Here is a 27995-nt window from a genome sequence, read left to right on the forward strand (position 1 = left end):
CTCAAGGATATGCCTCTTTATAAAAGGGCCATGCATGTTTAGCTTAAGCTTTGTCTAGAATTCAAGCAAATGCTACGCAGTAAGTCACATCTTATTTCATCAAATAAAATTCTTCAGTTGATATATTTTCATTATTTGCTATAACTACCTTAGATGTAAGTTAAAAATTAATATAAATTATTCTTAACACCCATTCCTCTGGTTTCTCTTTGTTTTAAAAAATATTTTAGATGCTTGCCTTTTGGACCATTCTGCTTTCATTGCTCCTTGCGGTTAGAGGTAAGACCTGATTGTTTTATGCAACAATTTCAAGCTGCTGTTTGTTTATCCATATTTTGTATCCACTGAAGTAGCAACACCAGGGAATTGTATTATGAAGCATCACGTCAAGCTGAACGGTCTTGGGATTCCAAATTTTCTTTCCTGTAGTCCTAAGTAGAAATATTACTAAAATTTCAGTCCCTTCGTAGGGTTTATGCATTTATGCATTTCCAGAAATGCTTCCATACCACATTCTTATCAACGGACAGGGAAAAACAGATAAAACCTAGCCAAAATAGATTACTATTTCTTGCAAATAAAACTGATTTCCATGCAACAAAATTAATCCACCTATCAAAGTGATGTAGAGAACTGAGGACCTAACTCCTTCCCATACAGCTTGTATATTGCTTTCAGAAGTCTTTTCATTCAAGGTTAGATTAAACCATATTGACTTCAGAAGAGTTTCCCAAATGTCAAGGAAAGCATGGAGAAAATCAATGACTTCGTAGTTTGATAAAAGAATGGATATGCCGCTGACATCACTACCAGAGAAGATGTGCTGGTTGAGGAATTCTGGGAGTTGAAGTCCACAAGTCTCAAAGTTGCCAAGGTTGGGGACTTCTGTTGTAGAAGATAGAATATGAACTTTTGCTTCAGTCACTCATGCCTTAATTATCTGACCCACATATAACAGGCAGAGAAGTTTGCTATGACCGCCTGGGCTGCTTTACAGATGACATACCATGGTCTGGAACAGTGGAACGGCCCATTGCACGACTCCCTTGGTCACCTCAAGAAATAAATACACGCTTTCTTATGTATACTAAAAAGAACCAAGACAACTTTCAGGTAAGATCTACCCTCCCTCAGTTAAATTTTGAAACATTTTGGAAGAACCATCTTTCAAAAAAATAGAAATGACAACGTAAATAATGACTAAATATTTGTATATAACTTCTTAAAAGAGAGGGGGGGGACAAACCTCTGTCCCAAAGCATAAATGCATATTCATTAGATATTTCTATTCTTTTTAATATATACAGTTTGTAAACAAAAAATGAACACATATTGGCAATTAAGATGTGTACAGTACATCTGGATTACACTGTGTTTCCACTTAAAGAGTATGTTTTCTGCTGTCTTCCCACGCTTGCTAAATCCATACCGGTAGTTCTTCAAATAGTGATGGGTTCCATGTTTTGAATGTACACTTTCAAAAATACAGTCACATCTGCCTAGATCTCTGCTGTTTGCTCCACGTGGGGCTGCCTTTGAAGCAATTCAGAAGTTGCAACTAAGCTAGATGTTACCTTGCTGGTTGTTCAATATCTAAAGAGTACAGTAAGGTCAATTTTGGGTTCAGCTGTGTTAGTTACCAGTGTGTTTCTGAGTTGCCCCCTGTAGTGAAGCTGCCTCATTTCTATTGACTTTCTGAAAGGGACTCAAAACTCTGCTATACCACTGCATTTTGAGTAGAACTACAAGGCTTCTAGAATTATTCCAGTCCCTATATCATCAGTGGCCATAGGAAATGTCTTTATTTTTTTTTCTTGTACTGAAGTAGAGTGCTATCTATGAATGTTTTTCTGCTTTTCTCTCAGGTTGTATCTGTCTGTGTTCATGTATGTGAGCAATGAGAATGACAGGGCAGTCCACTTATACTCTGCTGTGGGTCATATATTCAAGAGTGCACAGGAATGCATATTTTGAGTAGAGAAGCCACTGCCCAACTATCTGTGCCATGGGAATGCTCTGGCTTAAGTTTTTCTAGAATTTTCTCTACAATCCCCAGTCAGATTCAATCCTTCAGTTTAGTATTGCTTTTGCCAGCTACTTCATCCATACAGAGTCACCTTGTAGGGGATATGGATGGCATAGAAATTTAATGAATAAATAAACTAAATAAATACTAAATTTGGTTCCATTCTGTTCAGTTTTTGGAGAGTTGTTGTGCTGATGGACAGATGGATAGAATCCCAAGCCATTTTACATAATTTATTTCCAACATTTCAGTGAGATGAAAACTTTAAAAGGTATCATTATAGACATCCCATAATATCAACACAAAGGAGTCAGCATATGTGTTATACCACAAAATTAAAAAAAACATTCATAAATAGATTTTCTTCCTATTTTCATAGCTTCATAGCTATAATACTTTAGCAAGAGAAGTAGTAGTAATTTTAACTGTTCCGTCGTATCTGACTTTTGGCAATTTTATATGCAAGTGCTCTCCATGCTTTAGCAAGAGAAAGGCCCAGCTAAATAGACAGTTTGATCATGTGTATTTAAAAGTAAAGCTATTAATATAAAATTTTATTTATCTTTTTCTTGGTTACATTTGATTTAGTAATATATAACCCATGTCCAGTATATCTTTAAAAAGTTGATTTATTGAATCTTTATATATTTTACCTTGATGCCTTTAATAACTTATTACACTTGTTCCATGTGAGAGATCTGTAATGTATTTGATTCAATGAATAAAGAGTGAAGTGCATAAAAAGAATGAAGTTCAGATTTTATTCTCCTAAACATTTTATAAAATTAAGGTGATGGTTATCTTGGATAAGAGTTCAAGAGTTTCCCATATACTTTTTTCATGTTTTCATTTTTAGTTTTCCATGAAACAAAACTAATAATATAATAAATTGCTAATTATAATAATAAGCAATAATCAGAAAACAATACAATTCTTTAATCAAGGAGCTACCAAAAAGAAAACCACAGCCCCACCAATCCTGGCAGGGCAAGCTATTGTGTATAAACAAGAAGCAAACCCCAAACTCACTAGCACTGATTATGTTACCTAGTTAGGTAAACAAATGTTTGCACACAAACAACCAAGTTCACAGGGCACAAAGGACTCCACAGCATTAATAAGTGTGATTATGTACATGTCTTAGAGTATTAAAAAAAACAACCAAACCATTTAGAGAATATCTATAAGCAAAATTATTTGGTTCTTTTTGTATTTACTTTATAAAATGTAGACATTTTAATAAAGACATATATTTAAATACTATCTAGAAAAAAATGAGATGACTAATAATAGTTGATGTTTTTGGAACAGCATCTGAAATAAATATAATACTCTCGTTATATTTATTAATGCATTCAATTAGGGCCTGAGACACCAGAAAATACTCTTGTAGACAAAACTCTGATGTGGAACTGAGGGGAAAAAGTATATTACTGCTGCAGAAAATCTAAAATTAATCTACAGCATATATATTTGCAATACTTTTATTGTACAAGAATTAGATAGGTAGTATTAATAATGGACCTAAAAATCTCCACCCATACAACTATCTAATGTATGAAATATTAATATTTCCAAGGTGCTCATGAGTAAAGTGAAATTGTTTCAGTTATGACAATGCTTAAGAGTAGAGAAAAAAACAAAAGCTCTCTTGCTCGCTCTACCTAATATTTATGTAGATATTTATATTTTTACAGGAAATCAGTGCAATTCATCCAGAAACAATTGAGCAGTCCAACTTCAATGCCAGCAAGAAAATCCGCTTCATCACCCATGGATTCATTGACCAAGGAGAAGAAAGGTGGTTGTCAGATATGTGCAAGGTACAGTAAAATAAAAACATTTATATTATGCCTTAATTTTGGCACCTCTTAACACCCAGACAAGTAACTCTGAAAAGTATCACTTCTTTTTGACATAGATATGCCTGCTGGAACAATTAAGAAAAAAAATACAGGTAGTCTTCATTTAGCTATGTTATGAGAACTGAAACTCCATTGTTAAGCAATACAGTCATAAATAAAAAAAATGTGGCTTGCACTGCTTAGCAATGGCAGTTCCAGAAGTACAAAGTCTGATCCTAACTACCACTACTTCATTGCCATCATAAATTCAAATGGTCACTGAAGAAGTGCCATTAAATGAGGACCACCTCTAAGAACTTACAGTTGAGGGTGAATTTTAGAATTAGTTTGCCACTGTGATCAAACTGGAAGGTTTAAAAGTCAGTGCAGCCAAGATCCATGAAATCATATTAAGTTGCCCTGATCCTTTAATTCATAAAACGTCATATAATATTCACAAAATATTCACACAAGTAGATAGAGATGTAGAGAGCTAGAGAAACTCCAGCATGTTGCTCGATTTCCTTACACAATATGGCAAGAGGATCCCACCAAAATTTGCAATGCGAATTGCTTATGTTCAGGGTTCCAAGAAGCCAGCCATTATATTTCTCAGGACACTCTATCCCAGGGGTAGGCAACCTTGGCTCTTTTGTGACTCAGAATTCCTGAGCCAGCTATGCTGAGGGGAAAGGGAGAGGTTTCCAAGCTGAGCCTTCCTGCTCAGTTGAGACTAAGTCAGAAATCTGCCACGCCTCCTTCTGGGCTGGACCTTGCCCAGTTTTTGACCAAGGTGAAGCAAAACATGACGAAGTCCGACGCTTTGGCTCCTCCTACTCTGACACAGGCCCAGACAGCCTTTAAGGTGGGTGTGGATTCTACATCATCATGCTGAGAAAAGGCGTTCAGGTAAGACAACGCCCCTTCTCCAGCATGATGAGTGTAGAATCCACCGGTGAGACATACCAAAGCCGCTCATGTCCCTAAGGGGGGGGGAATAGTCTGGGCTTGTGTCCCACCAGAAGGAACTACTTGCTGTAACACTCTCTGGCCAAACGAAGCATCCGCAGAGGCAAACTTGTCTAGCTTGTAATGTCTGATGAATGAAGAAGGAGAGGACCAAGTTGCCGCCCTGCAGATTTCCTCAATGGACGCCTGGGTAGACCAGGCCGCTGACATAGCCATACTGTGAGTGGAGTGGGCAATAATGCATCTGGGGACCAGTAGGGACTGAGAGACATAGGCACAGGCAATGCATGCCTTAATCCACCTTCCAATGGTTGAAGAGGAAACCTTCTGACCCATGGAAGAAGGTTGGAAAGACACAAACAAGGCCTCTGACTTGTGAAAGGCAGAGGTTCATTTTACATAATAGCGCAGAGCCCTGCATACGTCTAGCTTATGCCACTGTCTTTCCAGCCTATGTGCTGGATTGGGACAAAAGTCTGGGAGAACTAGCTCTTGGGTCCTATGGAACCAGGTATTGACCTTCGGGATGAAGGATGGATCCAATCGAAGGACCACTCTATCCTCATAAAAGGTACACAGGTCACTCCTGACTGAAAGGGCAGCCAGCTCCGAAATACGTCTGGCCGACGTGATTGCAATCAGAAAGGCTACCTTCAGAGAAAGGAGTCTTAATGAACAAGACCTGATAGGCTCAAACAGTGGCGAAATTAGCGCCTACAGTACCCGTGGTAGATCCCAAGAGGGGTAGCGGTGAACCGCCGGTGGCCTGGCATTGGTCACCCCCTTGAGAAAGGCGCTTACTACTGGGTGCTGTGCTAATAGAACCAGATTGTCACAAGTAAGCCATGGACAAGGCTTCTACCTGTCTCCGGATAGTGTTAGGTGTCAACCCCTTATTTAAACCCTCCAATAGATAGTCTAAGATATTGGGGATGGTGACAGAAAGAGGCTGGAGTTGGTGCTTAGTGCATCACAAGAAAAAGTTCCTCCACATGGCATCATATATCCTGGAAGCGCCTGGAAGCTTGGATCATCGAGATCACCCTGGACGAATAGGATTGTCTAGCTAAATTTGTCCGCTCAAGTGCCAGGTGGCCAACTGGAGCCACTGGGGATCCGGGTGTTGAAGGGCCCCCTGGCTGAGGGAAATATGGTCTGGAGGGATCCTCCATGGCAGTGAGATTGAAAGTTCCACCAGGTCGGCAAACCATGGTCGTCTCGGTCAGTGTGGAACAACCAAGATGACCTCCGCCTGCTCCTGAAGCAGCTTGCGGATGGTTGCCGGAATCAGTGGGAGTGGAGGGAATGCATACAGCAACACCCTGGGCCACTCGCTGCGAAGAGCGTCTATTCCCTCTGCCCCCGGGGATGGGTACCTGATGAAGTACCTGGGCAGTTGGGAGTTGTTCGGAGAGGCAAAGAGGTCTAACTGGGGTTGGCCGAATCTGTCCAAGATCTCCCTGAACAGAAGTGGGTCCAATCGCCACTCTGAGTGGTCCACAAAGGTGTCCAATCAACTTTGACTGTGGACTTCAGCTCCCAGAATTCTGAGAATTGAAGCCCCCAAATCCTAAAGTGGCCAAGGTTGGACACCCTTGCTCTACGCCATCCTTTTTCCTGAGCCTCTCCAAGAGCCTTTTAATATGGCTTTGTTATTCAGCATGTTCAAACCTCATTGGACTGTTTTTACGACAATTATACCCATAGGCTTTTCTTTCTAAATATGTTTGAGGTATATGAAAGTCTTTATAATACTTTCTTTTGGTTTATGGGAGGGTGCCATTTTAACTGTAGCCTGTCCTTCAGCTGCCCCAATCAACATAAAGGAAAGCAATGATGAAAAATGGTGACATAAAGAGCCCAAATATCTATAAGTACCTGTCTACAATAAATGGCAAAGAGCATATTCAGGACATTCTTTTCCAAGCCAATGTCTGTCAGTTATGTATCAGACTATAACTCCCAGCTTTCCTAGCTGAAGTAGCCCCAAGGGACTCACTGTTTGATTCATGTGATACTGCTACTTGGCACATGACACCTGAAGCTGCCCTTCCATTTCTGCATTTGACTCATGTACAGAGTTGCTGCTCTTGTCAAAATTCTCCAGGTCAGTCTTTAGAGTGATGTCCAAGCAACAGCAAGAAAAACTAGATACAGGCAGGGTAAAAAGGGGCATGAAAAATATGGAAGGAGCAGAGGAACTCATGGTGATAGGTTAGGGCCCCATCCAATCTTCTTCCCTTTCCTGTTTGCTACTTAAAGTGGCAATTTTATTTTGCATATCAGCAGTACATCTACTGACATCTTGAAAAATTGGGAAGTTAGAACTACATTTCCGAATATCTGGAAGGGAAAGTTTTGAGAAATGCTGTTTATAGGACCTCCTAGACAAAATTCAGGGGGTGTGGTAGCGTCATCTTTTCCCTCAATTTTATTTTTGAATCTGTTTGCAGAGAATGCTTCAAGTGGAAGATGTGAACTGCATTTGCATAGATTGGGTCAAAGGTTCCAGATGTGCATATACCCAGGCAGCTAACAACATCCGTGTGGTAGGGAGTGAAGTTGCTTATTTTCTAAATATCCTTAAGGTAAATGAGTTTTCAGTCATTAATTCATGATTGTCAATCTTATAAATAATGGAGAGCTATAAGTTTCTATCTACAGCTAAACAACAATTTTGATACTATTTCAAGAATTATCTGACATGGGACAAAATTACAGGTAGTCCTCAATTTACCATTCAAAGTTTCAATGACACTGAAAAAAGTGACTTATGACCGTTTTTCACAATCCTATCTATGATGGTTGCAGTGGCCCATGGTCACATGATCACCTTTTGTAGCCTTCTGACAAGCAAAATCAATGGGGAAGCCAGATTCACTTAACAACGGTGTTACTAATTTAATTGTTGTACTTCACTTAACAACTGTGCCAAGAAAAGTCATAAAATGAGGTAAAACTCACTTAACAAATGTTTCATTTAGCAACAGAAATTTTGGACTCAATTACGATGTTAAGTTGACGACTACCTGTACGTTAAAAATTCAATTATTCTTCAGACATCTATAACTAGGGCAATTAAGGCCATGATTGGGTTGGAAGATACACTATACATGTCGTGGTAATATCTAAATATCTCCCCCCCCCCCGCAAGCTAGGCTTACAATGCAAATTTAGTGCCTGTAATGAATTGGATGCAATTGTCAGCTCAAACTAATCTGTATTATATGTGAACATGTGGGAGTGGCAGTATTTTGGCAGTCATCTCGGTCTGTCCAAAACTGCATATTAGTTACATTGCAAGAAGAGCAAGCGGGAGATGGAATACTGTGACCTAATTGAAATCTGTCTTTATGCAGATTCCCATTGGTAAGATACTTCATAGCCAGGCCTCATATGCTACAAACAGATAACTATGAGGGGAATTAAGCTGGTAATTTTAGACTTTTAATGGAGTTGAACAACATATAAAATTAATTAAATGAATTATAGCCTTGTTTTGGAATTTTGGTCTCAAACTACCTGTATGATAACTTGGCAGAGATTTGGTAAACAGTTTTCATTTTGGTCACACTGAAAACAGACAATTACAAAGACCGTTAATTATTTTATCAGTTTGATCATAGCCTATCCTAATAGCTTTCTATGAATCCTGTCTTAGATTTCTGCTCCTAATCAAACTCTGAATTTAAATCTAAGTTGGAAAGAACCAGAGTAGTACGTACAAATGACACTGTTGAAAGAAAAATCTTCAAAAGGGTCAGCCGGGAATAAACAAAATGGAATAAACAAAATGGAGACTGCTTTAGAAAGAAGGTTGTAGTAGTTTATTGAAGAGCATAACCAGACAGAAATGTGACTCTGGGAAAGCTGATCACATGTAGCAGGGAGTGGTGGGTTTTTATACCTTCTTGGGCTTTTGTGTCTGGAGTTGTTCCTGTGGCATGAACTTTGACCTGAGGTTCAGTGTGCCCACCTATATTCTAATGGTGGTGGGTTAATCCTAAAATTCATTTCCTGCTTCCCTGGGACTGTGGTTGATGGCTATGTCCTGTGTTGGATTATTTTGGGTGAGGAGTTGTTGATTCTAATCCCATCAACTCCAAGCTTCCTGGCTCCAGCCTTTCTGGAAGGATTATTGAATATGCATTTCTACAGAGCTAGCCTCTGCCTGGGTTTCTGGCTAGGGGGTGGGAGGAGAAGTTTCTGCCTTTTTAAGATTTTCTCCATTATTCCTTTGGGAAAATATAATATTCTGTCTGTTTAATATTCCCCAATATGTGAAATAGTCATGGATTAAAAATAGACTTATTCATTTTCTCCAAAATCTAGATTCTGTCTAAAAAAAAGTTAAGTGCAGTAATAGGAACCCCACAGATATGAAACTAGAATTCTTCTTTGTCCCCCTGACTCTATAATATATTTGTACATCTTTGGGTTCTGTATTAGCTATCTGTGCTAATATATCATTCAGCTGGTTCTATGATAAATTCAGCATCTAAAGAATTGTTTTAAGCACATCATCTTAGAGCCAGCTTGCAATCAACTGAGGTTTCGTGAAACTACTTCTCTCTATGACTTGGAGTTGCAAGTCACAGAAATACACTTACAGAGCTAACAAAGTATATGACAACTGCTCTTGTCTTTAGGAGAAATATGGATACCCTCCCTCCATGGTACATTTCATTGGCCATAGCCTTGGGGCACATGCAGCTGCTGAGCTGGGAAGCAAAATAAAAGGAATTGGAAGAATCTCTGGTAGGTTGATGCAATGTAGCATGATTAATATGAAAGCAAGTATTACTGAATCTAAGCTCTGAGGAGTCAATGTAGAAGATTTTATTGAATTGAGAAAGTGAATGTAAAAAATGAAGCTACGTTTAATATGTGCATAGTTATATATTTTTATATCTTTCCCTGTTTTCTTTGGAATAGCATCTATTAGCTTAAGAGTATTACCCTGAATTGTATGATGAGTTGTGCTGCCAATTAATAAAAGAGATATTCTATTATACATGGTACAAAGGCAGAAGGTTTAAATACAATTAAAATGAGCATCTTAGATGAAAGAAATGATCTGAGAGGCCAAATGGAAACTATTTTTACACAGACTGTTTCCATGTCTTACTTGTTTTTTTAATTCTTGCCTTGATTCTCAAACAATAAGGCATCATCATAAAGAAATTTGTGTGGCCTTTCACATATAGTGCCACTGTATGGACTGCTCTGGTTCTTTCCAATTTGTATTTATTTGCACATTTATTACAAATGGAATTTATTTTTATATTGCACATTTTCTAATATACACATTTTGGATGCAGCATTATATAACATAATTGTCCACACCATACCTTTTTTTTTGTTTTCCCTTTTAGCCAACAACTGTATTTAAAAAGTTAGAATGTTTTAAATAAGTTGCCTTAATTACTGTATTTTCTCTTGTAGAAATGAACTTTCATTATTGATTTTCTCTTACAGCATTTTTTTATTTGCCCATGAAAATACAAACATATTGATTATATAAAAATGAAATGGAAGAAATCCTTAGTGTTTCTCTTAATGGCCAATTAGCCCTATAAGACTTTCTAGTGACAAGTGTTTGTGAAATTCTGAGCTGATTTCAAATACTACTACTAGGGGCATTCTTTGATAACTGGAGACTGACAGGAATTAGGATTGGTCAGTACTACCAAGAGCATGCTGATATTTCACTTAAATCATTATAATTGGTCCAAAAATCTTCAACACTCCTCTTAAAAACATTCATTTAACATTTATGCCACTACAGGACTAGATCCTGCTCAACCTTATTTTCAAGGCACTCCACCTGAGATAAGATTGGACAAAAATGATGCTGAGTTTGTTGACGTGATTCATACTGATTCAGCACCAACCATTCCCAATCTAGGTAAGCTGACTACAGAATAGTACATAATATGCAAGAGACAAGTGTAAACCTATTCAAACATAACCTTATTTTTTTATGAATTTTCAGGGTTTGGGATGAGTCAAGCAATTGGGCATCTTGATTTTTATCCAAACGGAGGTGAATACATGCCAGGATGTAAGAAAAATGCTCTTTCACAAATAGTGGATATTGATGGCATTTGGGAAGGTAGGTATCATAGTGATCCCTGCAAAGAAATATTCAATTGTAGTACAGAGATACAAATTTCACTCTATTGTATCAACAGTAAAGTACACTAGGACAGAGTCCCAAGCTGATGCTCTCTGGAAATCCACAAGGATTTCTAGCCAGAATGGCAATTGTAGGAATTTGGAGGGTTCCAGTTTTTGCCCATAGCATGATGAGGCAGAATCAAGGTATCTACATTTCCAAAATAATAAAACACAAAACTAGAAAAGGTGCAATAAACATAAGAAAGAAGCATCACTTAAGAAAGAAACATCACTACTTTCTTTAGTTCAGAGCTTTCTATTCGGAAAAAGCAGGAGTGAGGGATAAGGGGAGGAAGAGATGCAAAACATACAACAGATACACACTCAAAAGCATTATAACATTTTTTAAAAAAGTATATGTTGTCTAGAGACAACATCTGCATAGGATTGGTCTCTGCAGCTGATCAGAAATGTATTTTGCTTGTATTGCTTCTAAGGTGATTTTTAGAGAAATTCTCATAAAAGGTGTGCTTTCTTAGTTGCCAGATCACCAGTGAGTTTATGTTCTTTTTTTGTACAATAATTTCTCCAGCAGTTTGCAGCTTTTGTATGGGAAAATCCCATGATGAGGATTTTATGCCAGTTACCTTCTAATACAATTTATAGCAAAATGCTTTTTTTTTTCAAGTGCATTCAGACAGAGCAATGGAGCAAAATGTTAAATGAAACTTTTGCTTCAGTGAGAAGCTTTGGGATTGCCTCCTATGGGGCTGTAACGTCTATGGAAAGCCAAGGGACAGGAACTTTTGCAATTCTGTTGTAGTCTTGTTTACATCTTTTTCACAGGAAATATATTTCATTCCAAGTTAACATTTTGACATGCATTTATGAAAATAATGATTTTTCAAAACAAAAATGTCTGCAGAGAAATGTTGCATCTGAAACTGCTAATATACATTTCAAAATTCTCAGCCTGTGTACAGATATACAAAAATTAATTTAATTAATATTTGTTTACATATTTATGTATTTGTCTTCATAATTAACATACTAAATTGTACCGTTTCATTTCAGAATTTACTATTGTCATCAAATCTTAATTCTCAGCTTACACTATAAAGTCCTAGAAACCAGGAGAGTGTGAGTTCTAATCCTGCCTTAGGTATGAAAGCCAGCTGGGTAGCTTTCAGCCACTCAATCTCTCTCAGCCCAGTTCACCTCACAGGGTTGTTGTTCTGAGGAAAAAACAGAGGAAGAAGGAGATTTAGTATGTTCACTGCCTGCAAAAAAAGTAAAAAATTAAAGATAGGATAAAAATCTAAATCAAAATAAAATAAGTAATAGCTTTGAAGCCAGTCTGCCTTCTACCTCTTATTTAAATTTTCCTCTTATTTAAATATCATTATATGTTTATCCCACTTTTATTAAAACCCTACATATAAATAGAAATGGTTTAATCCATATTTTAAACCAGAAAACAAAACTTTCAAAGCATCCTCCTTTCTATTTTGGAACACGTTAATCTCATCATGAAACGACTAGGTCAAGTTTTCTGAAGCCAGTTTTACATCCTGGAAAATGTTATGCACCTTGTCAGAATGTTAATAATTCTAATGTGCTAAAGACTTGAAAGGATAATAGATGCACTCAAGATTGATTCCAGCAAATGATAAACAGCATAGCTTGAACGAGATATGTTCCAACTGTGCTTTGTGATTGATATTTTTCATTTATTTGTAAGTCTCCCAGAAAAATCCAGTTACTGATGAAGTACAATAAAATAAAGCTAACAAATACATTGCTATGAAACAACTTGCAATTACTAAACAGTTTTTCAAACCCAGAAGAAAGCTTTATAGTTAGCTAACCTATGGCTAAGTAACAAATGTATACCTGCCAGTTTATTTGGTTCTGAAATAAAGACCTTTTTTGGTTATTGTTCAACCCCCACAACCTACATTTACAATTCCTAAATGACTCACTCTCACAAAACCAGTACCGTGGGCTATTGAATGCAATAATTAACATGGCCCACTCCCAAGGCTAAGCACTGCAGTTGATTCCATAACTGGATTTTGAAATGTTCATGTATATTTCTTAGATATTTGGCGTTGTCCACCAATTTGTTGACACTTTTATTAACAGCACCAAACTCCTTGAAAGAAATTGTTCTGTCTTAACTCTTTTGGCAATCAGTTGTTTGGGCAGACTGGATTCAAAACTCTTGAGCACTAAGAAGCTTTTAAAGTCTGCTGCATTTCCACATTCAGCCTAGTCCCTATATGCCACCTTACATTATGAATCCAGCCATGGAATTCAGAGCATACATTTCACCAAAGAAATCTGTGTTTCCTTTTCCATGTGTCATTACAAATCTCTGCACTTAGCCAAATATGAGAAATTTAACAAATTTTCTTAATTTTTCTTCTACTATAATTCTATTGGAGCAAATGCAAAAATATGATTTTGACAATAAAATACTGCTCATTATAAGAAAAGTCCTTAAGTGAAACATTTAAGTTCTCTTAAATCTCAGAGCCCACTATAGTTTCTAGCACCCTGTGTTAACAGTTGCAGATTTATACTGTGACAGCTCTTCCCCCACTGTCTTGCCGACAACTTCTTTATTAGGTGATGAGAAAGTTCATGGATATATCATGCCTAGCTAATTGGGGAGCCTCCTGCAATATGCTTTATTCTCAGGGATAACCCAACCCATGTGCCAGTCTGTTGTCTATATTGCTTATCCTCATCTGTTGTTCATGACTACTGAAAAACTGAGATTTCCTGAAGCATTTTTCAGATACAATGTCCCTCCCAAATAAAAATTGTTCTGGTCAATCAAGAACAGTAAGTAGGTGCAGAATTGTCAAATCTTTCCTTTGTTAAGATAAAACTATTTTAATTATTAAGTCATATGTACTGGATTGGACAACATAATAAGAAAAATGAAAAATTTCTAAAACAGGGCAGCTCCAGAAGTCTAATATTTAGATACAGTAATCATGCAATTAATTTTTCACTATAACTGCTATTATCTCAAGGAAAGAGGTTTTTAAGAAATGTTTCAACATTTGGCAAAGGGAATAAAAGTGATGAAAAAAGTTGAGAGAATGGTCTTGCTCCAGAACTAAGGAGGTAAGTGTTAATTCAATCTTCTTCAAAGCACTTGATAGGAAGAATCAAAACGAATAATATCTAACAGCACTTTCTGCTTCACAGGAACCCGTGACTTTGTGGCCTGTAACCATCTACGGAGCTATAAGTATTATTCAGATAGCATTGTTTTTCCAGATGGATTTTTGGGTTATCCTTGTGCAGCATACAACTTATTTGAAAGAGTATGTCATTTGCATCATTCCAAAATATTAACAGAAGAATGTAGTGTTTTGACTTTTTTGTCACAGCATGCAAGAGAGAGAAAAAAATCAAGGGACTATTAGTTTACAAGAGATTCTGTTCACATGATATCTCCACTGCTTTGCCCTTCTCTAGGGTATTGCTTAATTAGCAACTTTCTCTTTTTTCAGGAAAATTTAATTTACAGTTATGGTCAAAATGGCTAACTGCAATTTGCACCTGCTTTCAAAACAAATGTAAAATTGCATGTTTAATCCTTATTTGGCAATTAAGGCACAATTTATGGGTTGTCCAATTGGATGCATGGCAAACTGTCTAAAACAATCAGTTATCTGGCAGAGTGAATGACTGGAGGTGCCAGCATGCAGACTTGAGCCTCAGATGTGTACGATCGAATTATATAAACATTAATATGTTTATTTTTGGAGCTATGCAAAAATCTGGATTCTGAGAATGGAAATATGATTTGGGGCATGGGGAGAATATGCACATTGATCTATCAGTATCCCCTCAAATTCATTTTGCTTTGTCACCACATGAGCCTAGGAAAAATTCATCTTCTTTGAGAAGTTGCTAAGAACAAGAAAATGTTAAGTTCCATTCCCTTTGCATCCAGATCTTTCCATTCTTAGTCCAGGAATGAATTAATTGAAAAATCATCAAGCTAGAAACAAAATGTACAGGGGCAAGTTAATAAGAACTGTATGTAGTTCTTCAATAATCACCCAACACTTTGGGCACTATTTTTGAAAATTATGCTGAATTTTGAACTTTCAGAATACACTTAAAATTTTGTACAGCTGGAAAGGATGTTCTTCTGACTATGTTTTTTTAAAAAATAAATATACAAATATATATATATATATATATATATCTTGTAGCATGGCATAAAATGTATTGTCTTGAACAAGGAAAATTACTATTCAGTAGTACAAAGGACAGGAAAAAGAAAAGACAGCATAATTAGCTGTCATTTTCCACTAGTGCAACAAATGTAAAGGAAATTAACAGGACTGAATATTTTCCTCTCTATATGTTTTCATTAGGGCAGCTGCTTCCCATGTCCAACAGGCGGATGTCCCCCTATGGGTCATTATGCAGATCAATTTAAAGACAAAATCACTTCTGAATTTACTAAGCTTTATTTGAATACTGGAGATGCCAGAAATTTTACTCGTAAGTGTGGGACTGAGAATTGGGGACGATTGATGTTTGTCTTCTTGCAACTGTGTCTATTTATATCTGCATATACTTGGGTATATATACGCACAAACAGACACAAGTACCTTCACCACTGTGAGAGGAGAAAACCCAGATTACCTCCCAGATGATTAACCAAGATTGGTTTGGGTTGTAATGAAGATAAGAATGGCGAGAGAGAGAGAGAGAGAGAGAGAGATAGAAACAGAAAGGAGAGAGAGAGAGGGACAGAGACACACACAGAGAGAGAAAGTGGGTGACCACTCCTGTTCTTGACAGAGAAGATGAATGTCTAACAATAGCTCTCCCCTAAAAGGAATGAAAGCTAATCACATTATGTTGTGTCCTGAGCCTGCAAAAGCAGGTTCGGGATGTTGCATTGGTCCTGGGCATTCCAAAAGCTGCCCGGGACCAGACAGAGCGGTGCCAGCCTTGTGCACATGCGCAAGGCGCAAAAACGCTCTATTCTATTGGTGGATGTTGTCCAGGTTTCTGGCCATATAAAAAGGCCTGCGTGCCTTTTTGTTGTTGTTCGGGTGTTGTTAGAAGAATAATAAAGACCTGTTTAACATTGCCATGTGTCTTCATCATTCACATGCGAACTAAGTACTTAACACTGGTGACGAAGGTGGGATCCTTTGCAAGCTGAAGAAAAAGTTTTAAGGACTTACCCAGGAAGTCCTGAAGAGGGGAAGACAGCGTCTGAATCAGCATCCCAGCCTGCCAGTATAGCATCGCTGGAGGGTGAGCTCGGCTAAAGGACCCTTTCCCCAATAGCAGTTTGCAGAGGAGCGAATGGTGAAGGTCATAATAGTAAGATGGTGAAGATTGGCTGTTTGTCTGATTTTGATGTTTCACACCCAGAGAGATGGAATTCCTACATTGCAAGGGTGGAGAATTACTTCAGAGTAAATCAAATTAGAGAAGATGGCTTGAAGGCTGCAACTCTTTTGTGTGTCTGTGGACAGGAAGCTTTTGAAATCGCAGAGAATCTGGTGGCCCCTACACCTCTGGAGTCAGTAACATATACTGACTTGAAGAAAATGTTAAAGGAACACTTCCAGCCAAAGTTACTTGTTATTGCTTGGAGGCACGTATTTAAGCAAAGAGACCAGAGGCCGGGTGAATCTGCTGCGGATTTTATTGTGGCCTTAAGGCAAGCAGCCAGACCTTGTGAGTTCAAGGATCTGGAAGAGAGGCTGCAAGATCGCTTCGTATGCGGTTTAAGGAACAGAGACTTACAACAGAAGGTTTTTGCAAAAGAAGATGTCTCTTTCCAAGATGCACTATGAGAGGTGACAGCTGAGGAAGCAGCAGACGGGGCTGTGAAGACCTTACGGCTCACCAAGAACCCTCCAGACACAGCCACCGTCCATCAAGAGGACGCTCAAGAAGGATTGGAAGTGGATCCTGAAGAAGAGGTGGATAGGCTTCACCAGCCAGATGAAAGGAGGCAGAAGGAATGTCCGGACAAGGCCCCAGCATCTCTTCAATGCTTCGGGTGTGGAGGACGTCACAAGCGAGCTGACTGCAGGTTCCGCTCCGCCATTTGCAGAGCGTGTGGCAAGCATCTGTCTGTTCGGGTCACCAGAAGGTCCAACTCATGAAGAATTGCGTCTGAAAGGTACCAGGGTCCCCAGCCATCATAGGGTGGGTTTCTACGCATCGCGCATGAGTATTTTGAGGACAGGGACACATAAGCCCCTTAAGAAGAAACTGTCCATTAATGTAAGGTTGCAAGGGGTTCCCTTATCAATGGAGTTGGACACTGGGTCCTCTCTCTCCATTATTTCTATTAACACATTCAAAAGGATATGCAACAACAGTGGCCTTCGAGTTAAACTCAGGCCATACAATCTAATACTTACAGATTTTCAGAATTCTATGGTGTGTGTTAAGGGGAAGGCCACCCTTAGAGTACAGCATAAGGATTTTAAGGGTCCCCTAGATGTGGTGGTTGTTGGGGGTGAACGTACGAGTCCTATTGGACTCGATTGGTTCGAGACTCTGGGAATCCAGGTAACTGGGCTGCACCATTTGCAAACATTGAGCCTCGCAGAAGTCTGCAAGGAGTTTGCAGATGTGTTTAGTTCAGAGCTAGGATCCTACAAGGGGCCTCCAATTTCGCTACGGTTAGACCCAACCATCACGCCCCTCAGGGTTAAGCCTAGGAGGGTACCTTTTGCCCTCAAAGGCAAGATTGATGCTGACAAATTGCTCCAGCAGGCCATTCTAGAACCTGTGGATTCAAGTCCATGGGAAACCCCCATATTAACGCCTCTACAGGCTAATGGGGACATACGTATATGTGCAGACTACAAGTGCACACTGAATGAGGCACTGCAACAGCACGCTTATCCAGTGCCTGTGGTAAGTCACATTCTGGCCTCCCTCAAGGGGGAGTGCATTTTTGCAAAGCTTGACCTGGCATAGGCCTATCAACAGCTATCTGTTGATGAGGCAGCTGCTGAGGCCCAGACTATTGTAACTCACAGGGGGGACTTTAAGATCAAGAGACTGCAATATGGGGTCAATGTAGCCCCTGGCATATTCCAAAGTGTCATGGGGAGCACACTTCGAGGTATTCCTGGGGTCTGTCCCTACTTCGATGACGTCATTGCTGGGGAGTCATCTCAAAATTTAGCAGAAAGATTAAGGGCTGTCTTGCTTCGTTTTTGAAAAGCAGGCCTTAAACTAAAGAAGGATAAGTGTAAGATAGGAGTCACTTCTACTGACTTCTTAAGATTCAGGATAGATGCTCAAGGCATTCAACCTGCTGAGACTAAATTGCAAGCTATCCAACTGGCCCCAAGCCCTAAGTCTGAGAGTGAGGTGCAAGCCTTCTTGGGGCTATTAAATTTTTACCATGCATTTCTCCCACATAAAGCTGCAGTGGCAGAGCCATTACACAGGCTCTTAGACAAGCAGACTTCTTGACAGTGGACTAAAGTCCATGACAAGAGTTTCAATGAGGTTAAGGCCTTGCTCACTTCTAATGCTGTTTTAGCGCATTTCAATGAGCAACTGCCTGTTTGCATCGCATGCGATGCATCTCCTTATGGGGTGGGAGCTGTACTCAGCCATCTGAAGGTTGATGGGACACAGGTCCCTGTGGACTGTTATTCAAGGACTCTGTCTTCTGCAGAGCGGAATTACGCTCAAATTGACAGAAAAGCCTTGGCCATAGTGGCTGGCATTAAGAAATTTCATGATTTCTTATATAGCCGCCATTTCATGGTCTATACTGACCATAAGCCTCTGCTGGGTTTGTTTATCACTAACAAACAGACCCCACATATCATTTCTCCTCATATGCTGAGATGGTCCATTTTCTTGTCAGCATATGACTATACATTAGTTCACAAACCAGGAAAAGAAATGGGTCATGCAGATAGCCTGAGCAGATTACCCCTGAATCATTTGGAGCCAGATCCTGCTCCAGCCATTAATTTTCTGTTCATTCAGGAGTTGCCTGAGTCTCCCCTCAGTGCTAGGGTTGTGGCTGCAGAAACTGCCACTGATCACACGCTTACATGCGTGCTGACATGGGTGTTGTCAGAATGGCCTGACAAATGCCCAGATACTGAGTTCCAAAGCTTCTGGCACAAGAAGCATGAGTTTTCCACTTTCAAGGGATGCCTGTTATGGGGTAGTAGGGTAGTGATCCCAGCCTCATTGAGGTCTAGAATCTTGATCTCTCTGCATGAGGGACATCCTGGCATAGTCAGGATGAAAGCGCTTGCGCGCAGCCATCTTTGGTGGCCTGGACTCGATAAAGCCATCGAGGCCCAGGTGCACAGGTGCCAAGTGTGCCAACAGTCTCGGCCTGAAATGCCTCATGCCCCAGTACATAGGTGGGAGGAAACTCAAACCCCATGGTCTAGGGTCCATATAGATTATGCTGGGCCCTTTCAGGGGCAATTCTTCCTGGTTGTTGTTGATAGCCATTCCAAGTGGCTAGAGGTTGTTCCTGTTTCCTCCACTACTACTGCCAGGACCATACAGGTGTTGAGAGGAATTTTTGCATCACACGGTCTTCCAAATGTTCTGGTTTCAGATAATGGCCCTCAATTTACCTCTTCTGAGTTCCAGGCTTTTCTTCAGGCCAATCTGATCTGGCATGCAACATCGGCTCCCTTCCACCCATCCTCCAACGGACTGGCAGAGAGAATGGTACGCACCATCAAAGATGCTCTCAAGAAACTGACTTACGGTAACTGGCATCACAGGTTAGCAGATTTCCTTCTTGCACACCACACCACACCATACACTGCCACAGGGAAGAGCCCTGCTGAACTCCGCTGGGGTTGCCGCCTCATCACTAAACTGGACAGGTTGCACCCTGACCGGGTGGCTTCACAGGTGTCACAACCGCGGGCACCTAGGAGACTCCAGGTGAGCGATCCGGTCTGGGCATGAAACTATGGGCCTGGTCATCTCTGGGTCACAGCTGTGGTCTGCAAGGTCTCTGAGCTGTTGTCATACTAAGTTGCCTTGGCAGACGGCCATGTTCTTCGCAGACACATAGACCAACTGTGTTGGAGACTGGACTCTTACCCTTCCGCTCCTGGCTCTGCTCTGGGGGGGGGAGGAGGACCATAACATGCATTCTGGGTCACAGTTTCACAGGCCTAACAGGCCATCACTAGCTGCTACTGAGGCTATTTGGGATTCATCCCAAGGTTCCGCAAATGCTCCTAACAGGAATTCACGGGATAGGGGGTCATCCCACACATCCATAATCACTCCAGACAGGGAGTCACACCGGGGGTATCCACAGTATTCATATATGTCAGATAGTGCTCCTGACAGGGAGACTGACCGGGGGTATCCACACAAATCACAAGCAGCAAGAGAAAAAGAATTCCATCAGGAGCGCTTGCCAAATTCCGCAATTGCTCCCAAAAGGAGGTCACCAGCAAAGGGGGTTGCCATGGAGGTGACTCCTGACTCTGGCACCTTGGGCACATGCTTAGGGGCCACAGAGTATTGGGGCACTTCCGCTACCCAGTCCTCTCCACCTGCTGGCCTTGGGCTCGAGGGACAGTGTTCCCAAGAGGGGTCCATTGTGGACTCGGGAAATTCCACCTCTCCATGATATACTGGCTTGGACTTAGAGGGTTCAGTCAGCCAGCAGCGGGGCAGTTCAACCAGGTATTTGGGACAGCAAAGTCCTGGCCTGCCTAGCCTGGTAGGTGAGCAGGTGTGCCAGGCAATCTCTCTGGCCCTTAGAAAGTCGCAGCAGGCCAAGTGCCCACCCAAACATCTGAGAGACTTTGTGAAGTTGCTGTCAAATCATGAGGGTTCTGTTCATGAGGCCCCTGAATAACAGGAGTAACTCGGGTAGATTATTTTGTATTATTTTTTGATTTCAGATTTCGGATACATTTATTGTATGAATAACGTTGAAGGAGTTTTGCCTGAGGGCAGACTCGAGTATTCCACATTCTTTGCATTTGATTAATGAAACTATATAACACTCTTCCAATGTATGACGTACATGTGTGTGCGCAGGTATGTTCCATCTAGGGGGGAGGGGTGTTGTGTCCTGAGCCTGCAAAAGCAGGCTCAGGATGTTGCATTGGTCCTGGGCATTCCAAAAGCTGCCCAGGACCAGACAGAATGGCGCCAGCCTTGTGCGCATGCGCAAGGCGCGAAAACGCTCTATTCTATTGGTGGACGTTGTCCGGGTTTCTGGCCATATAAAAAAGCCTGCGTGCCTTTTGTTGTTGTTCGGGTGTTGTTAGAAGAAGAATAAAGAGTTGTTTAACATCGTCATGTGTCTTCATCATTCGCACGCGAAGTACTTAACACATTATATGGGGTTTTTTTCCTGGAAATTAGATCACTAAACATCAGTTAAGCTATAAGATGCATATGTAAGAAGCAGTTATAAATAATAATAGTAATAGTAATAATAATAGTAGTAGTAGTAGTAGTAGTAGTAGTAGTAGTAGTAGTAGTAATAATAATAAAAATTGGAAGGGATCTTCGAGATCATTTAGTCCAACCCCCTGCTCAGGCAGGAAACTCTATACCATTTCAGACAAATGTCTGTTAGAATATCTGCCTATACCAATATTATAGTAGGTAGAATTGGGGAGAAGCTCTATACCTCCTACAGATGCATGAAGCCAAATAATATGTAATTGGGAAGCTGCTTCCCACCTTAGCCTAAAGTTCACCTAAAAGATGAATGCAAACAGTGCCAGCAGCCTGTCTTTTAACTTCATAAGAGCCCACAAGGCTGAGCAAAAACTTATCAGCCTCGTGGAACAGCATAGGAGGGGTCTGATTTTTTTTTATTTAAAAGTTTTATTTTCCATTTATCAATTACATAAATATAAAAATTCACATTTAACAAAATAAAATAAATTCATACACATAAGCATAGGTGTTGCTTGCCCACCTCCCCCCAAACTGTATCCACCCTCTCTAACACTCTCCCTTACTTCCCTCCTCTTTCTCAAGGGGGGGGTCTGATTTTAATCTTCAGTTATCTACATTTTTACTTTGAGCAGGTTTTGTAATAACACTATCTGAAACTGAAAAGGTGATGGTGAGGAGGATATATGATGCCTGATATTATATTGAAGCTTCTCTACTTCCACACTACATTTAAGCTATTTTGTGACATTATTTGTGGGGAATCCAGATTATGAGCAGATTTCATACATTTTGGATATGTAATAAAATACATGGACTCTGGAACACTATTTTTATTGCATGAGAATAATAAAATAGGGGTAATCCTTCTTGATTAAAGCTAATTGATATTTTGGGTCTTCAAAGTGAAGCTCATTTTGTGAGTGTATTATAAACAGTCAATTTTAGTAGTAATAGAAGCTTGCTTGCCTAAAACTAAATTCTCATTAATGGTGGTGTCTAGGTTGGAGGTACAAGTCATCAGTCACTCTGTCTGGAAAAAGCAGCATCTTGGGATATATAAATATTGCCCTGTATGGTAGCGGAGGGAACACAAAGCAATATGAAATTTTCAGGTAAGTTTTGAGAAATACCACATCTAAAAGTAGAATTTTTTACTTGTTATTTTTACTTTTTTGATTTTCTTTATCTGAGAAGTGTATCTAAAATATTTATTTTAAAAATAAGATAAATAACAATATACATGTGTTGTTTTAACATCACAGAATATTTAAAAATAGTCTCCCATCTTCAAGAATTCTTTGGAGGGTACTTTATTTATTTCTCAGATTTAGTTTCAGTATATAATCCAACCTTTTTGCAAAAAAGTGAACCACATTTAGAAAGCATAGTAGCACAACAAAAATGAAATCCAAGTATGTGGGACTTTTATGCATATATGATATCAGGATTTATTCATTTTTAGAATTTACATCTATAGGTACTTATGTACAGATTTTTCTGACATTTTACTGTTAGATATATCTTTAGATTTTACGTTCAGATTTTGCCATCCAGATAATTCAATTTGATATACTATTTCATATAACCAGAATCATTTTATTTTTCCAATACCAATGAGTACTCAGTCAATAATTTTGCCATATTGAAAGAAGAAATAAGGTTTAACAAATTAAATAGAAAAGAATAAAACTGCAGCTAGTGTTGCAATAGAGTACACTGAATTTCCTGCTGTAATAATATCCTGACTGAATACATTTACTTCTCTAATGAAGAAAATTGACAAAAATAAATAATCCTAAACTATATTTCCACTATAAATACAGGTAGTCTTCATTTAGTGATCACAATTGGGACGGGCAACTTTGTTAGGCAAAGTGGTCACTAAGTGAAACAATGATTGTCCTTGAGATTGTCCTTACTTCAGCTTTTCTTTGCCAGAGACCTATGAATATTGTAATTGCAAGGATTGAGCATAAAACTACCTTTTCATCACTATCATAACTGTGAATGGCTACTAAATGAGGCAGTCACTAATTGAGGACTACCTGTAGTATAATGTACAGATAGTCCTCGACTTACGACAACAATTGAGTGCCAAAATTTCTGTTGCTAAGTGAAACATTTGTTACATGAGTCTGTCCCATTTTACGACATTTCTTGCCACAGCTTTAAGTGAATCGCTGCAGTTGTTAAATTAGTCAAACTGATGTTAAGTGAATCTGGCTTCCCCATTGACTTTGCTTGTCACAAGTTTGCAAAAAGGGATCAGTGACTGCGGGACACTTGCAATCATTGTAAATATGAGTCAATTGCCAAGTGTCTGAAATTTGATCACGTGACTATGGGGATACTACGATGGTCGTGTGAAAGCTGGTCATAAGTCACTTTTTTCAGTGCCTTTGGTCCCTAAACAAACTGTTGTAAGTTGAGAACTTCCTGTAAAATGCTTTCAGACAATATTTTCAATTACTGTCTATTGATGATTTTCCTGTATTAATCTACTGCTTGTTTTTTTAAAAAAAATCCAATATTTATTTCATTCACAAAACGTATAAAATGAAAGTAATTACAACCATTTCAAGAGTAGCAATGAAATTTAAAAACTTCTAAAAGCTGGAATTACTCACCTGGTTCTAAATCAGTGGTTCTCAACCTGTGGGTCGGGACCCCATTTGGGGTCAAACGACCATTTCACGGGAGTCGCCAAACAAGGCTGTCCGCCATTTTTTCCCCCTTTTCTTTGGCCACACCCCTGGCACCCGGTGATGTATAAGTGGTTGGGGGGTCACCACAACATGGGGAACTGTATTATGGGGTCGCAGCATTAGAAAGGTTGAGAACCACTGTTCTAAATTATTAAAACCCTGGGAACAATACATGTTCTTAATATTAAGACCAAGAAGCGACATATGACAATTTTTTTCATTAGTTGGCAATCTAGAAGCATCTCTCAAAGAAATCAAGAAAAAATATTGGAATCAAAAGTTAGAATTTGATTCCCCATCTTGTCAGATAAAAATAGAATCTGGATTCTGATTTATCCAGGTATTATATAGAACTGTGCGTATCAAATTTATTCTGGATTTCATTTATTTAATTTTCAAATGATACATAGATCTCTTATAAGGGTCTCTGCCGTAAAATATCCTTTCAACAGGCTGAGATTACAGCTCCCATAATTTCTGGTATTCCAGATGGTTGGAAATCCCAGGAACTGTAATTCAATTGATCTGAAAGACATTTATTTGAGGATTTATCTCAAAAATTATTTTAAGCACATTGCATTTTCATTTTAGTATCTTTGTGTTTATGACTGCCGTTTTCTCCAAAGGATTTTTAAAATTACACTTTCCAAATTATTATGATGTTAAGTTTCCACTTGTCATTTGCTGTGACTATTTGAATTACAAGCTGTATTATAATTAGACAAATATGTCACTTGCTACTTGACTAATATTTAGCTCAGCCAATAACATGTTATAGTACCAGAAAGTAGTTTTACTAGCTGGGATATATTAAATGGTTATGACAGGTAATTATTTCCATTTAGATTGCATTTAATCTGACTCTTGAAAATTATCAAGGGGAAAAAAACTTACTGCAATATATTCATATGCAAATATACTACTAAATAAATTTCTGAGTCCTGTATTCTTGCATGAGTAATCTTTTTTCCAATTTTCTTTTTTCAGATGCACTAAATTTTACACGTCATTTGATCCATCTTTTTAGTAAACTTCACAGAAGCTAGGTCAACCAAGAAAAGGTCTTGGTTAAAGTAAACATCTCTCATACAAAACTTAGAATATTAATATTGATGAATATTTCTTAATTTATTTTTCAGTTTGGAGGATTATGCTAAAACAAGACACTACAAAAATCAGTTTTATTGATTTGGAAATTGATGTCTCAAAAATAACTTACATTAAAAAAAATAGGATAATGATAACATTAACTCAATTTTTCCCAGCAGCAAAGATCCAGGTGCAGACTGGAAAAAAAATAGATGCATGTATGTATAAGGAGAAAAAAATAATGAAATGACTTTATCTGTTTTTTGTTGTTTTGTTTTTAAGGGGGAGGCTCAGACCTGGTGAGATTCATACCAAGCCAATAGATGTGGAACTTAAAGTTGGAACCATTACTAAGGTTAAATTTCTTTGGAACAACATGTTCATAAATCCAACTCTTCCCCGACTGGGAGCCTCAAAGATTATGGTACAAGATGGAGAAACTGGAAATGTGTATGTATACCCTCACTAGTTCAAGAACAAGTAATAAAAAAAACACACTTACTAATTACAATTTAAACTTTCAAAATTATTTAGATTCTACAGATGTGGGTCTTACAATTTAACATGATAGCTTGTATGTTTTTTATACATACCAAATTATTCTAAAGCTATTTTAGTAGGACATAGTTGAAACTCTCAGCTATCATGATGGACACTAATTTACACTGGTTTTAAAAGAAAATTCTACGAATTTGTTGAGAGGAGGGTGATCAGTAACTACTAGGTTTGATTATTGCACAATTCCTATTTAATAAGCAGCATATTATAAATAGTGGATTCCATGCAAGAACTGGAAAACAAAAGACAGCCATGACTCAGTGGGGACTGTCACAAATACATCTGTTTGACCGCAGAGTTGAAGAAAATGCTAAAATAGATTGGCCCTTAGCCTGATTCAGCAGATTTCTTATCATCTCATAATAAGCTGTATGTATCTGGGTAGAGATGCACAGGGTGTTATCCAGCTCAATCCAGTTCTTGTGAAATTCCTTCTCCTTCTCAAGGAAAAGTTGGATGCCCAGAAGGTTCAGGTGGAATGGAGAGTTCATGATTTCTAGGATCATTTCTAGGGCTTAGCTGTTCAACCCCACACTCTCCCACTGTTCATTGCTTATGTTCTCACTGCCCCCAATTTCACCCACTGGCTACCTGTACTAGCCGCTTTTTCTGCAGCTATGGTGTCCACTGGCATGTATATGATTTGGGAATGAGGCTCATCTCACTGAAGAATGAGAGTCTTAACATTCTGGATAAGGCAGAGGAGCCAGGCAGAATTGATTATTGCCATTGGACCCAGCTTTTGCCTAATTTGCATGCTTAAATGGATGATCCTTTCTCACTGTGCTTCCCATAGCCAATTTCCTTTATATTTGATTAGACAAAATTGTGTGTAAAGAAGAATCATTGAAAACAATGAGGAAAAAGTCAAGTTTATATTAGGTCTTGCTGATCAGGACCCTAAAATAGTCGATCTTGATAAAAAAAAAATTCTGTTTTTTGGAATAAGATATGGTGGAATATTCAAAGAATTTTTAGAAAGAGGGTAAAATTTACCCCACAATTGTTTTTGTTAGGTATTGTTACTGATTGTGATGCTAAGGAAGTTATATTGATGCTAAATTTGATTACGGCCGCTAGGCTGTTAGTAGGCCAGTATTGGAAGAAGGAATCCTTGCCTACCTTGCAAGAGTGGTTTTTTAAAGTTTCTTATTTGGCGGAAATGGCAAAGATTTCGGCTTTCTTAAAGGAGCAATCGCAAGAGAAATTCTTTGCGGTATGGGAAAAATGGATAAATTTTATACAATATAAATTGGATATAAAAAAATATCATTTAGCTTTTTAATAACTTGTATATAAACTTTAATATTTTATAGATTGTACTTTTTTATATCTCTTTTCTTCTTTCTCTTTTTTTATTATCTCTTTTTCTTTCAAGTACTTTTTCTTTTTAATACTTATGCTTTTTTCTTACATATATTTTATTGTTAATTATTTTATAAGTTGTTTATGTAAGGTATTTAGATATATTTATGATTTATATTTTTTCAATTTTTTTAAGATTCTTAAAAATTTTAATTAAGCCTATATTCAGCTCTGGGAAGCTCGGGGGGGATGGAGAGGGAGGGTTGGGGTGGGTGGGTTAGGGTTGTTTTTTTGTTTTTTGTTTTTTGTAAAATATTTAAAAATTTTCAATATAAAAAAAAATCTGTTATTGAATTGTGTGAATCTGGTGCCCTGGGTGTGAGAAGACTGTAACAGAGTTTGGACCGTGACAGAATTTGATGGGGAATCAGCAAAAAAGCGGGCATAACAATCTGACTGATTACAATCCAAGCAAATAGTTTTACTTCTATATCATGGGCACAGAGTTGTAGCCACAAATATCTTCTTTGAATATTAAAAATGGGCGTTCTTTTCTTACTCTTACTTATTTTTTTTTCTTTTATAATTTTGTACTAAATACAAAATTATAAAAACAAAGATACAAAACTAATCATATACCATTTTATCGTATACCATATATAAAATACCTCAAAGTGATTTTGAATTAATTGCACTTCTTGAGAGTAATACAAAATATTAAAGTTCATGCTGTGAACAGTGACATCAAAGTATATACATTAATGCTGCTTTTTTTAACTCTCCAGATTCCATTTCTGCGGCAGCGAAACTGTAAGAGAAGATGTGCTGCAAACACTCACACCGTGCTGATCTTGAAATGTGGAAGGCTTTTGTGCAAATCTTAATAAAAAAACTCTAACATTTCAAGCACCTTATATATTCTTGTGCAAA

At 38.5% G+C, this 27995-nt stretch overlaps 1 protein-coding gene across 1 annotated transcript; it reads left to right on the top strand.

The window, feature by feature from the left end:
• On the top strand, positions 1-27979 carry LOC120296601 (inactive pancreatic lipase-related protein 1-like). The gene is made up of 13 exons (XM_039336548.1): positions 1-79; positions 231-279; positions 959-1113; positions 3724-3849; positions 7293-7427; positions 9489-9597; positions 10628-10747; positions 10835-10954; positions 14182-14300; positions 15366-15495; positions 22409-22520; positions 25485-25652; positions 27851-27979. The coding sequence occupies exons 2-13, from the start codon at positions 231-233 to the stop codon at positions 27912-27914; spliced, it is 1407 nt and encodes a 468-aa protein (XP_039192482.1). The 5' UTR covers positions 1-79; the 3' UTR covers positions 27915-27979.
• Positions 27980-27995: the final 16 nt, after the last annotated feature.

This window comes from Crotalus tigris, unplaced genomic scaffold (assembly GCF_016545835.1).
Source record: "Crotalus tigris isolate CLP2741 ecotype Arizona unplaced genomic scaffold, ASM1654583v1 scf7180000017536.10889498, whole genome shotgun sequence".
In the NCBI taxonomy this organism is placed as follows: domain Eukaryota; kingdom Metazoa; phylum Chordata; class Lepidosauria; order Squamata; family Viperidae; genus Crotalus; species Crotalus tigris.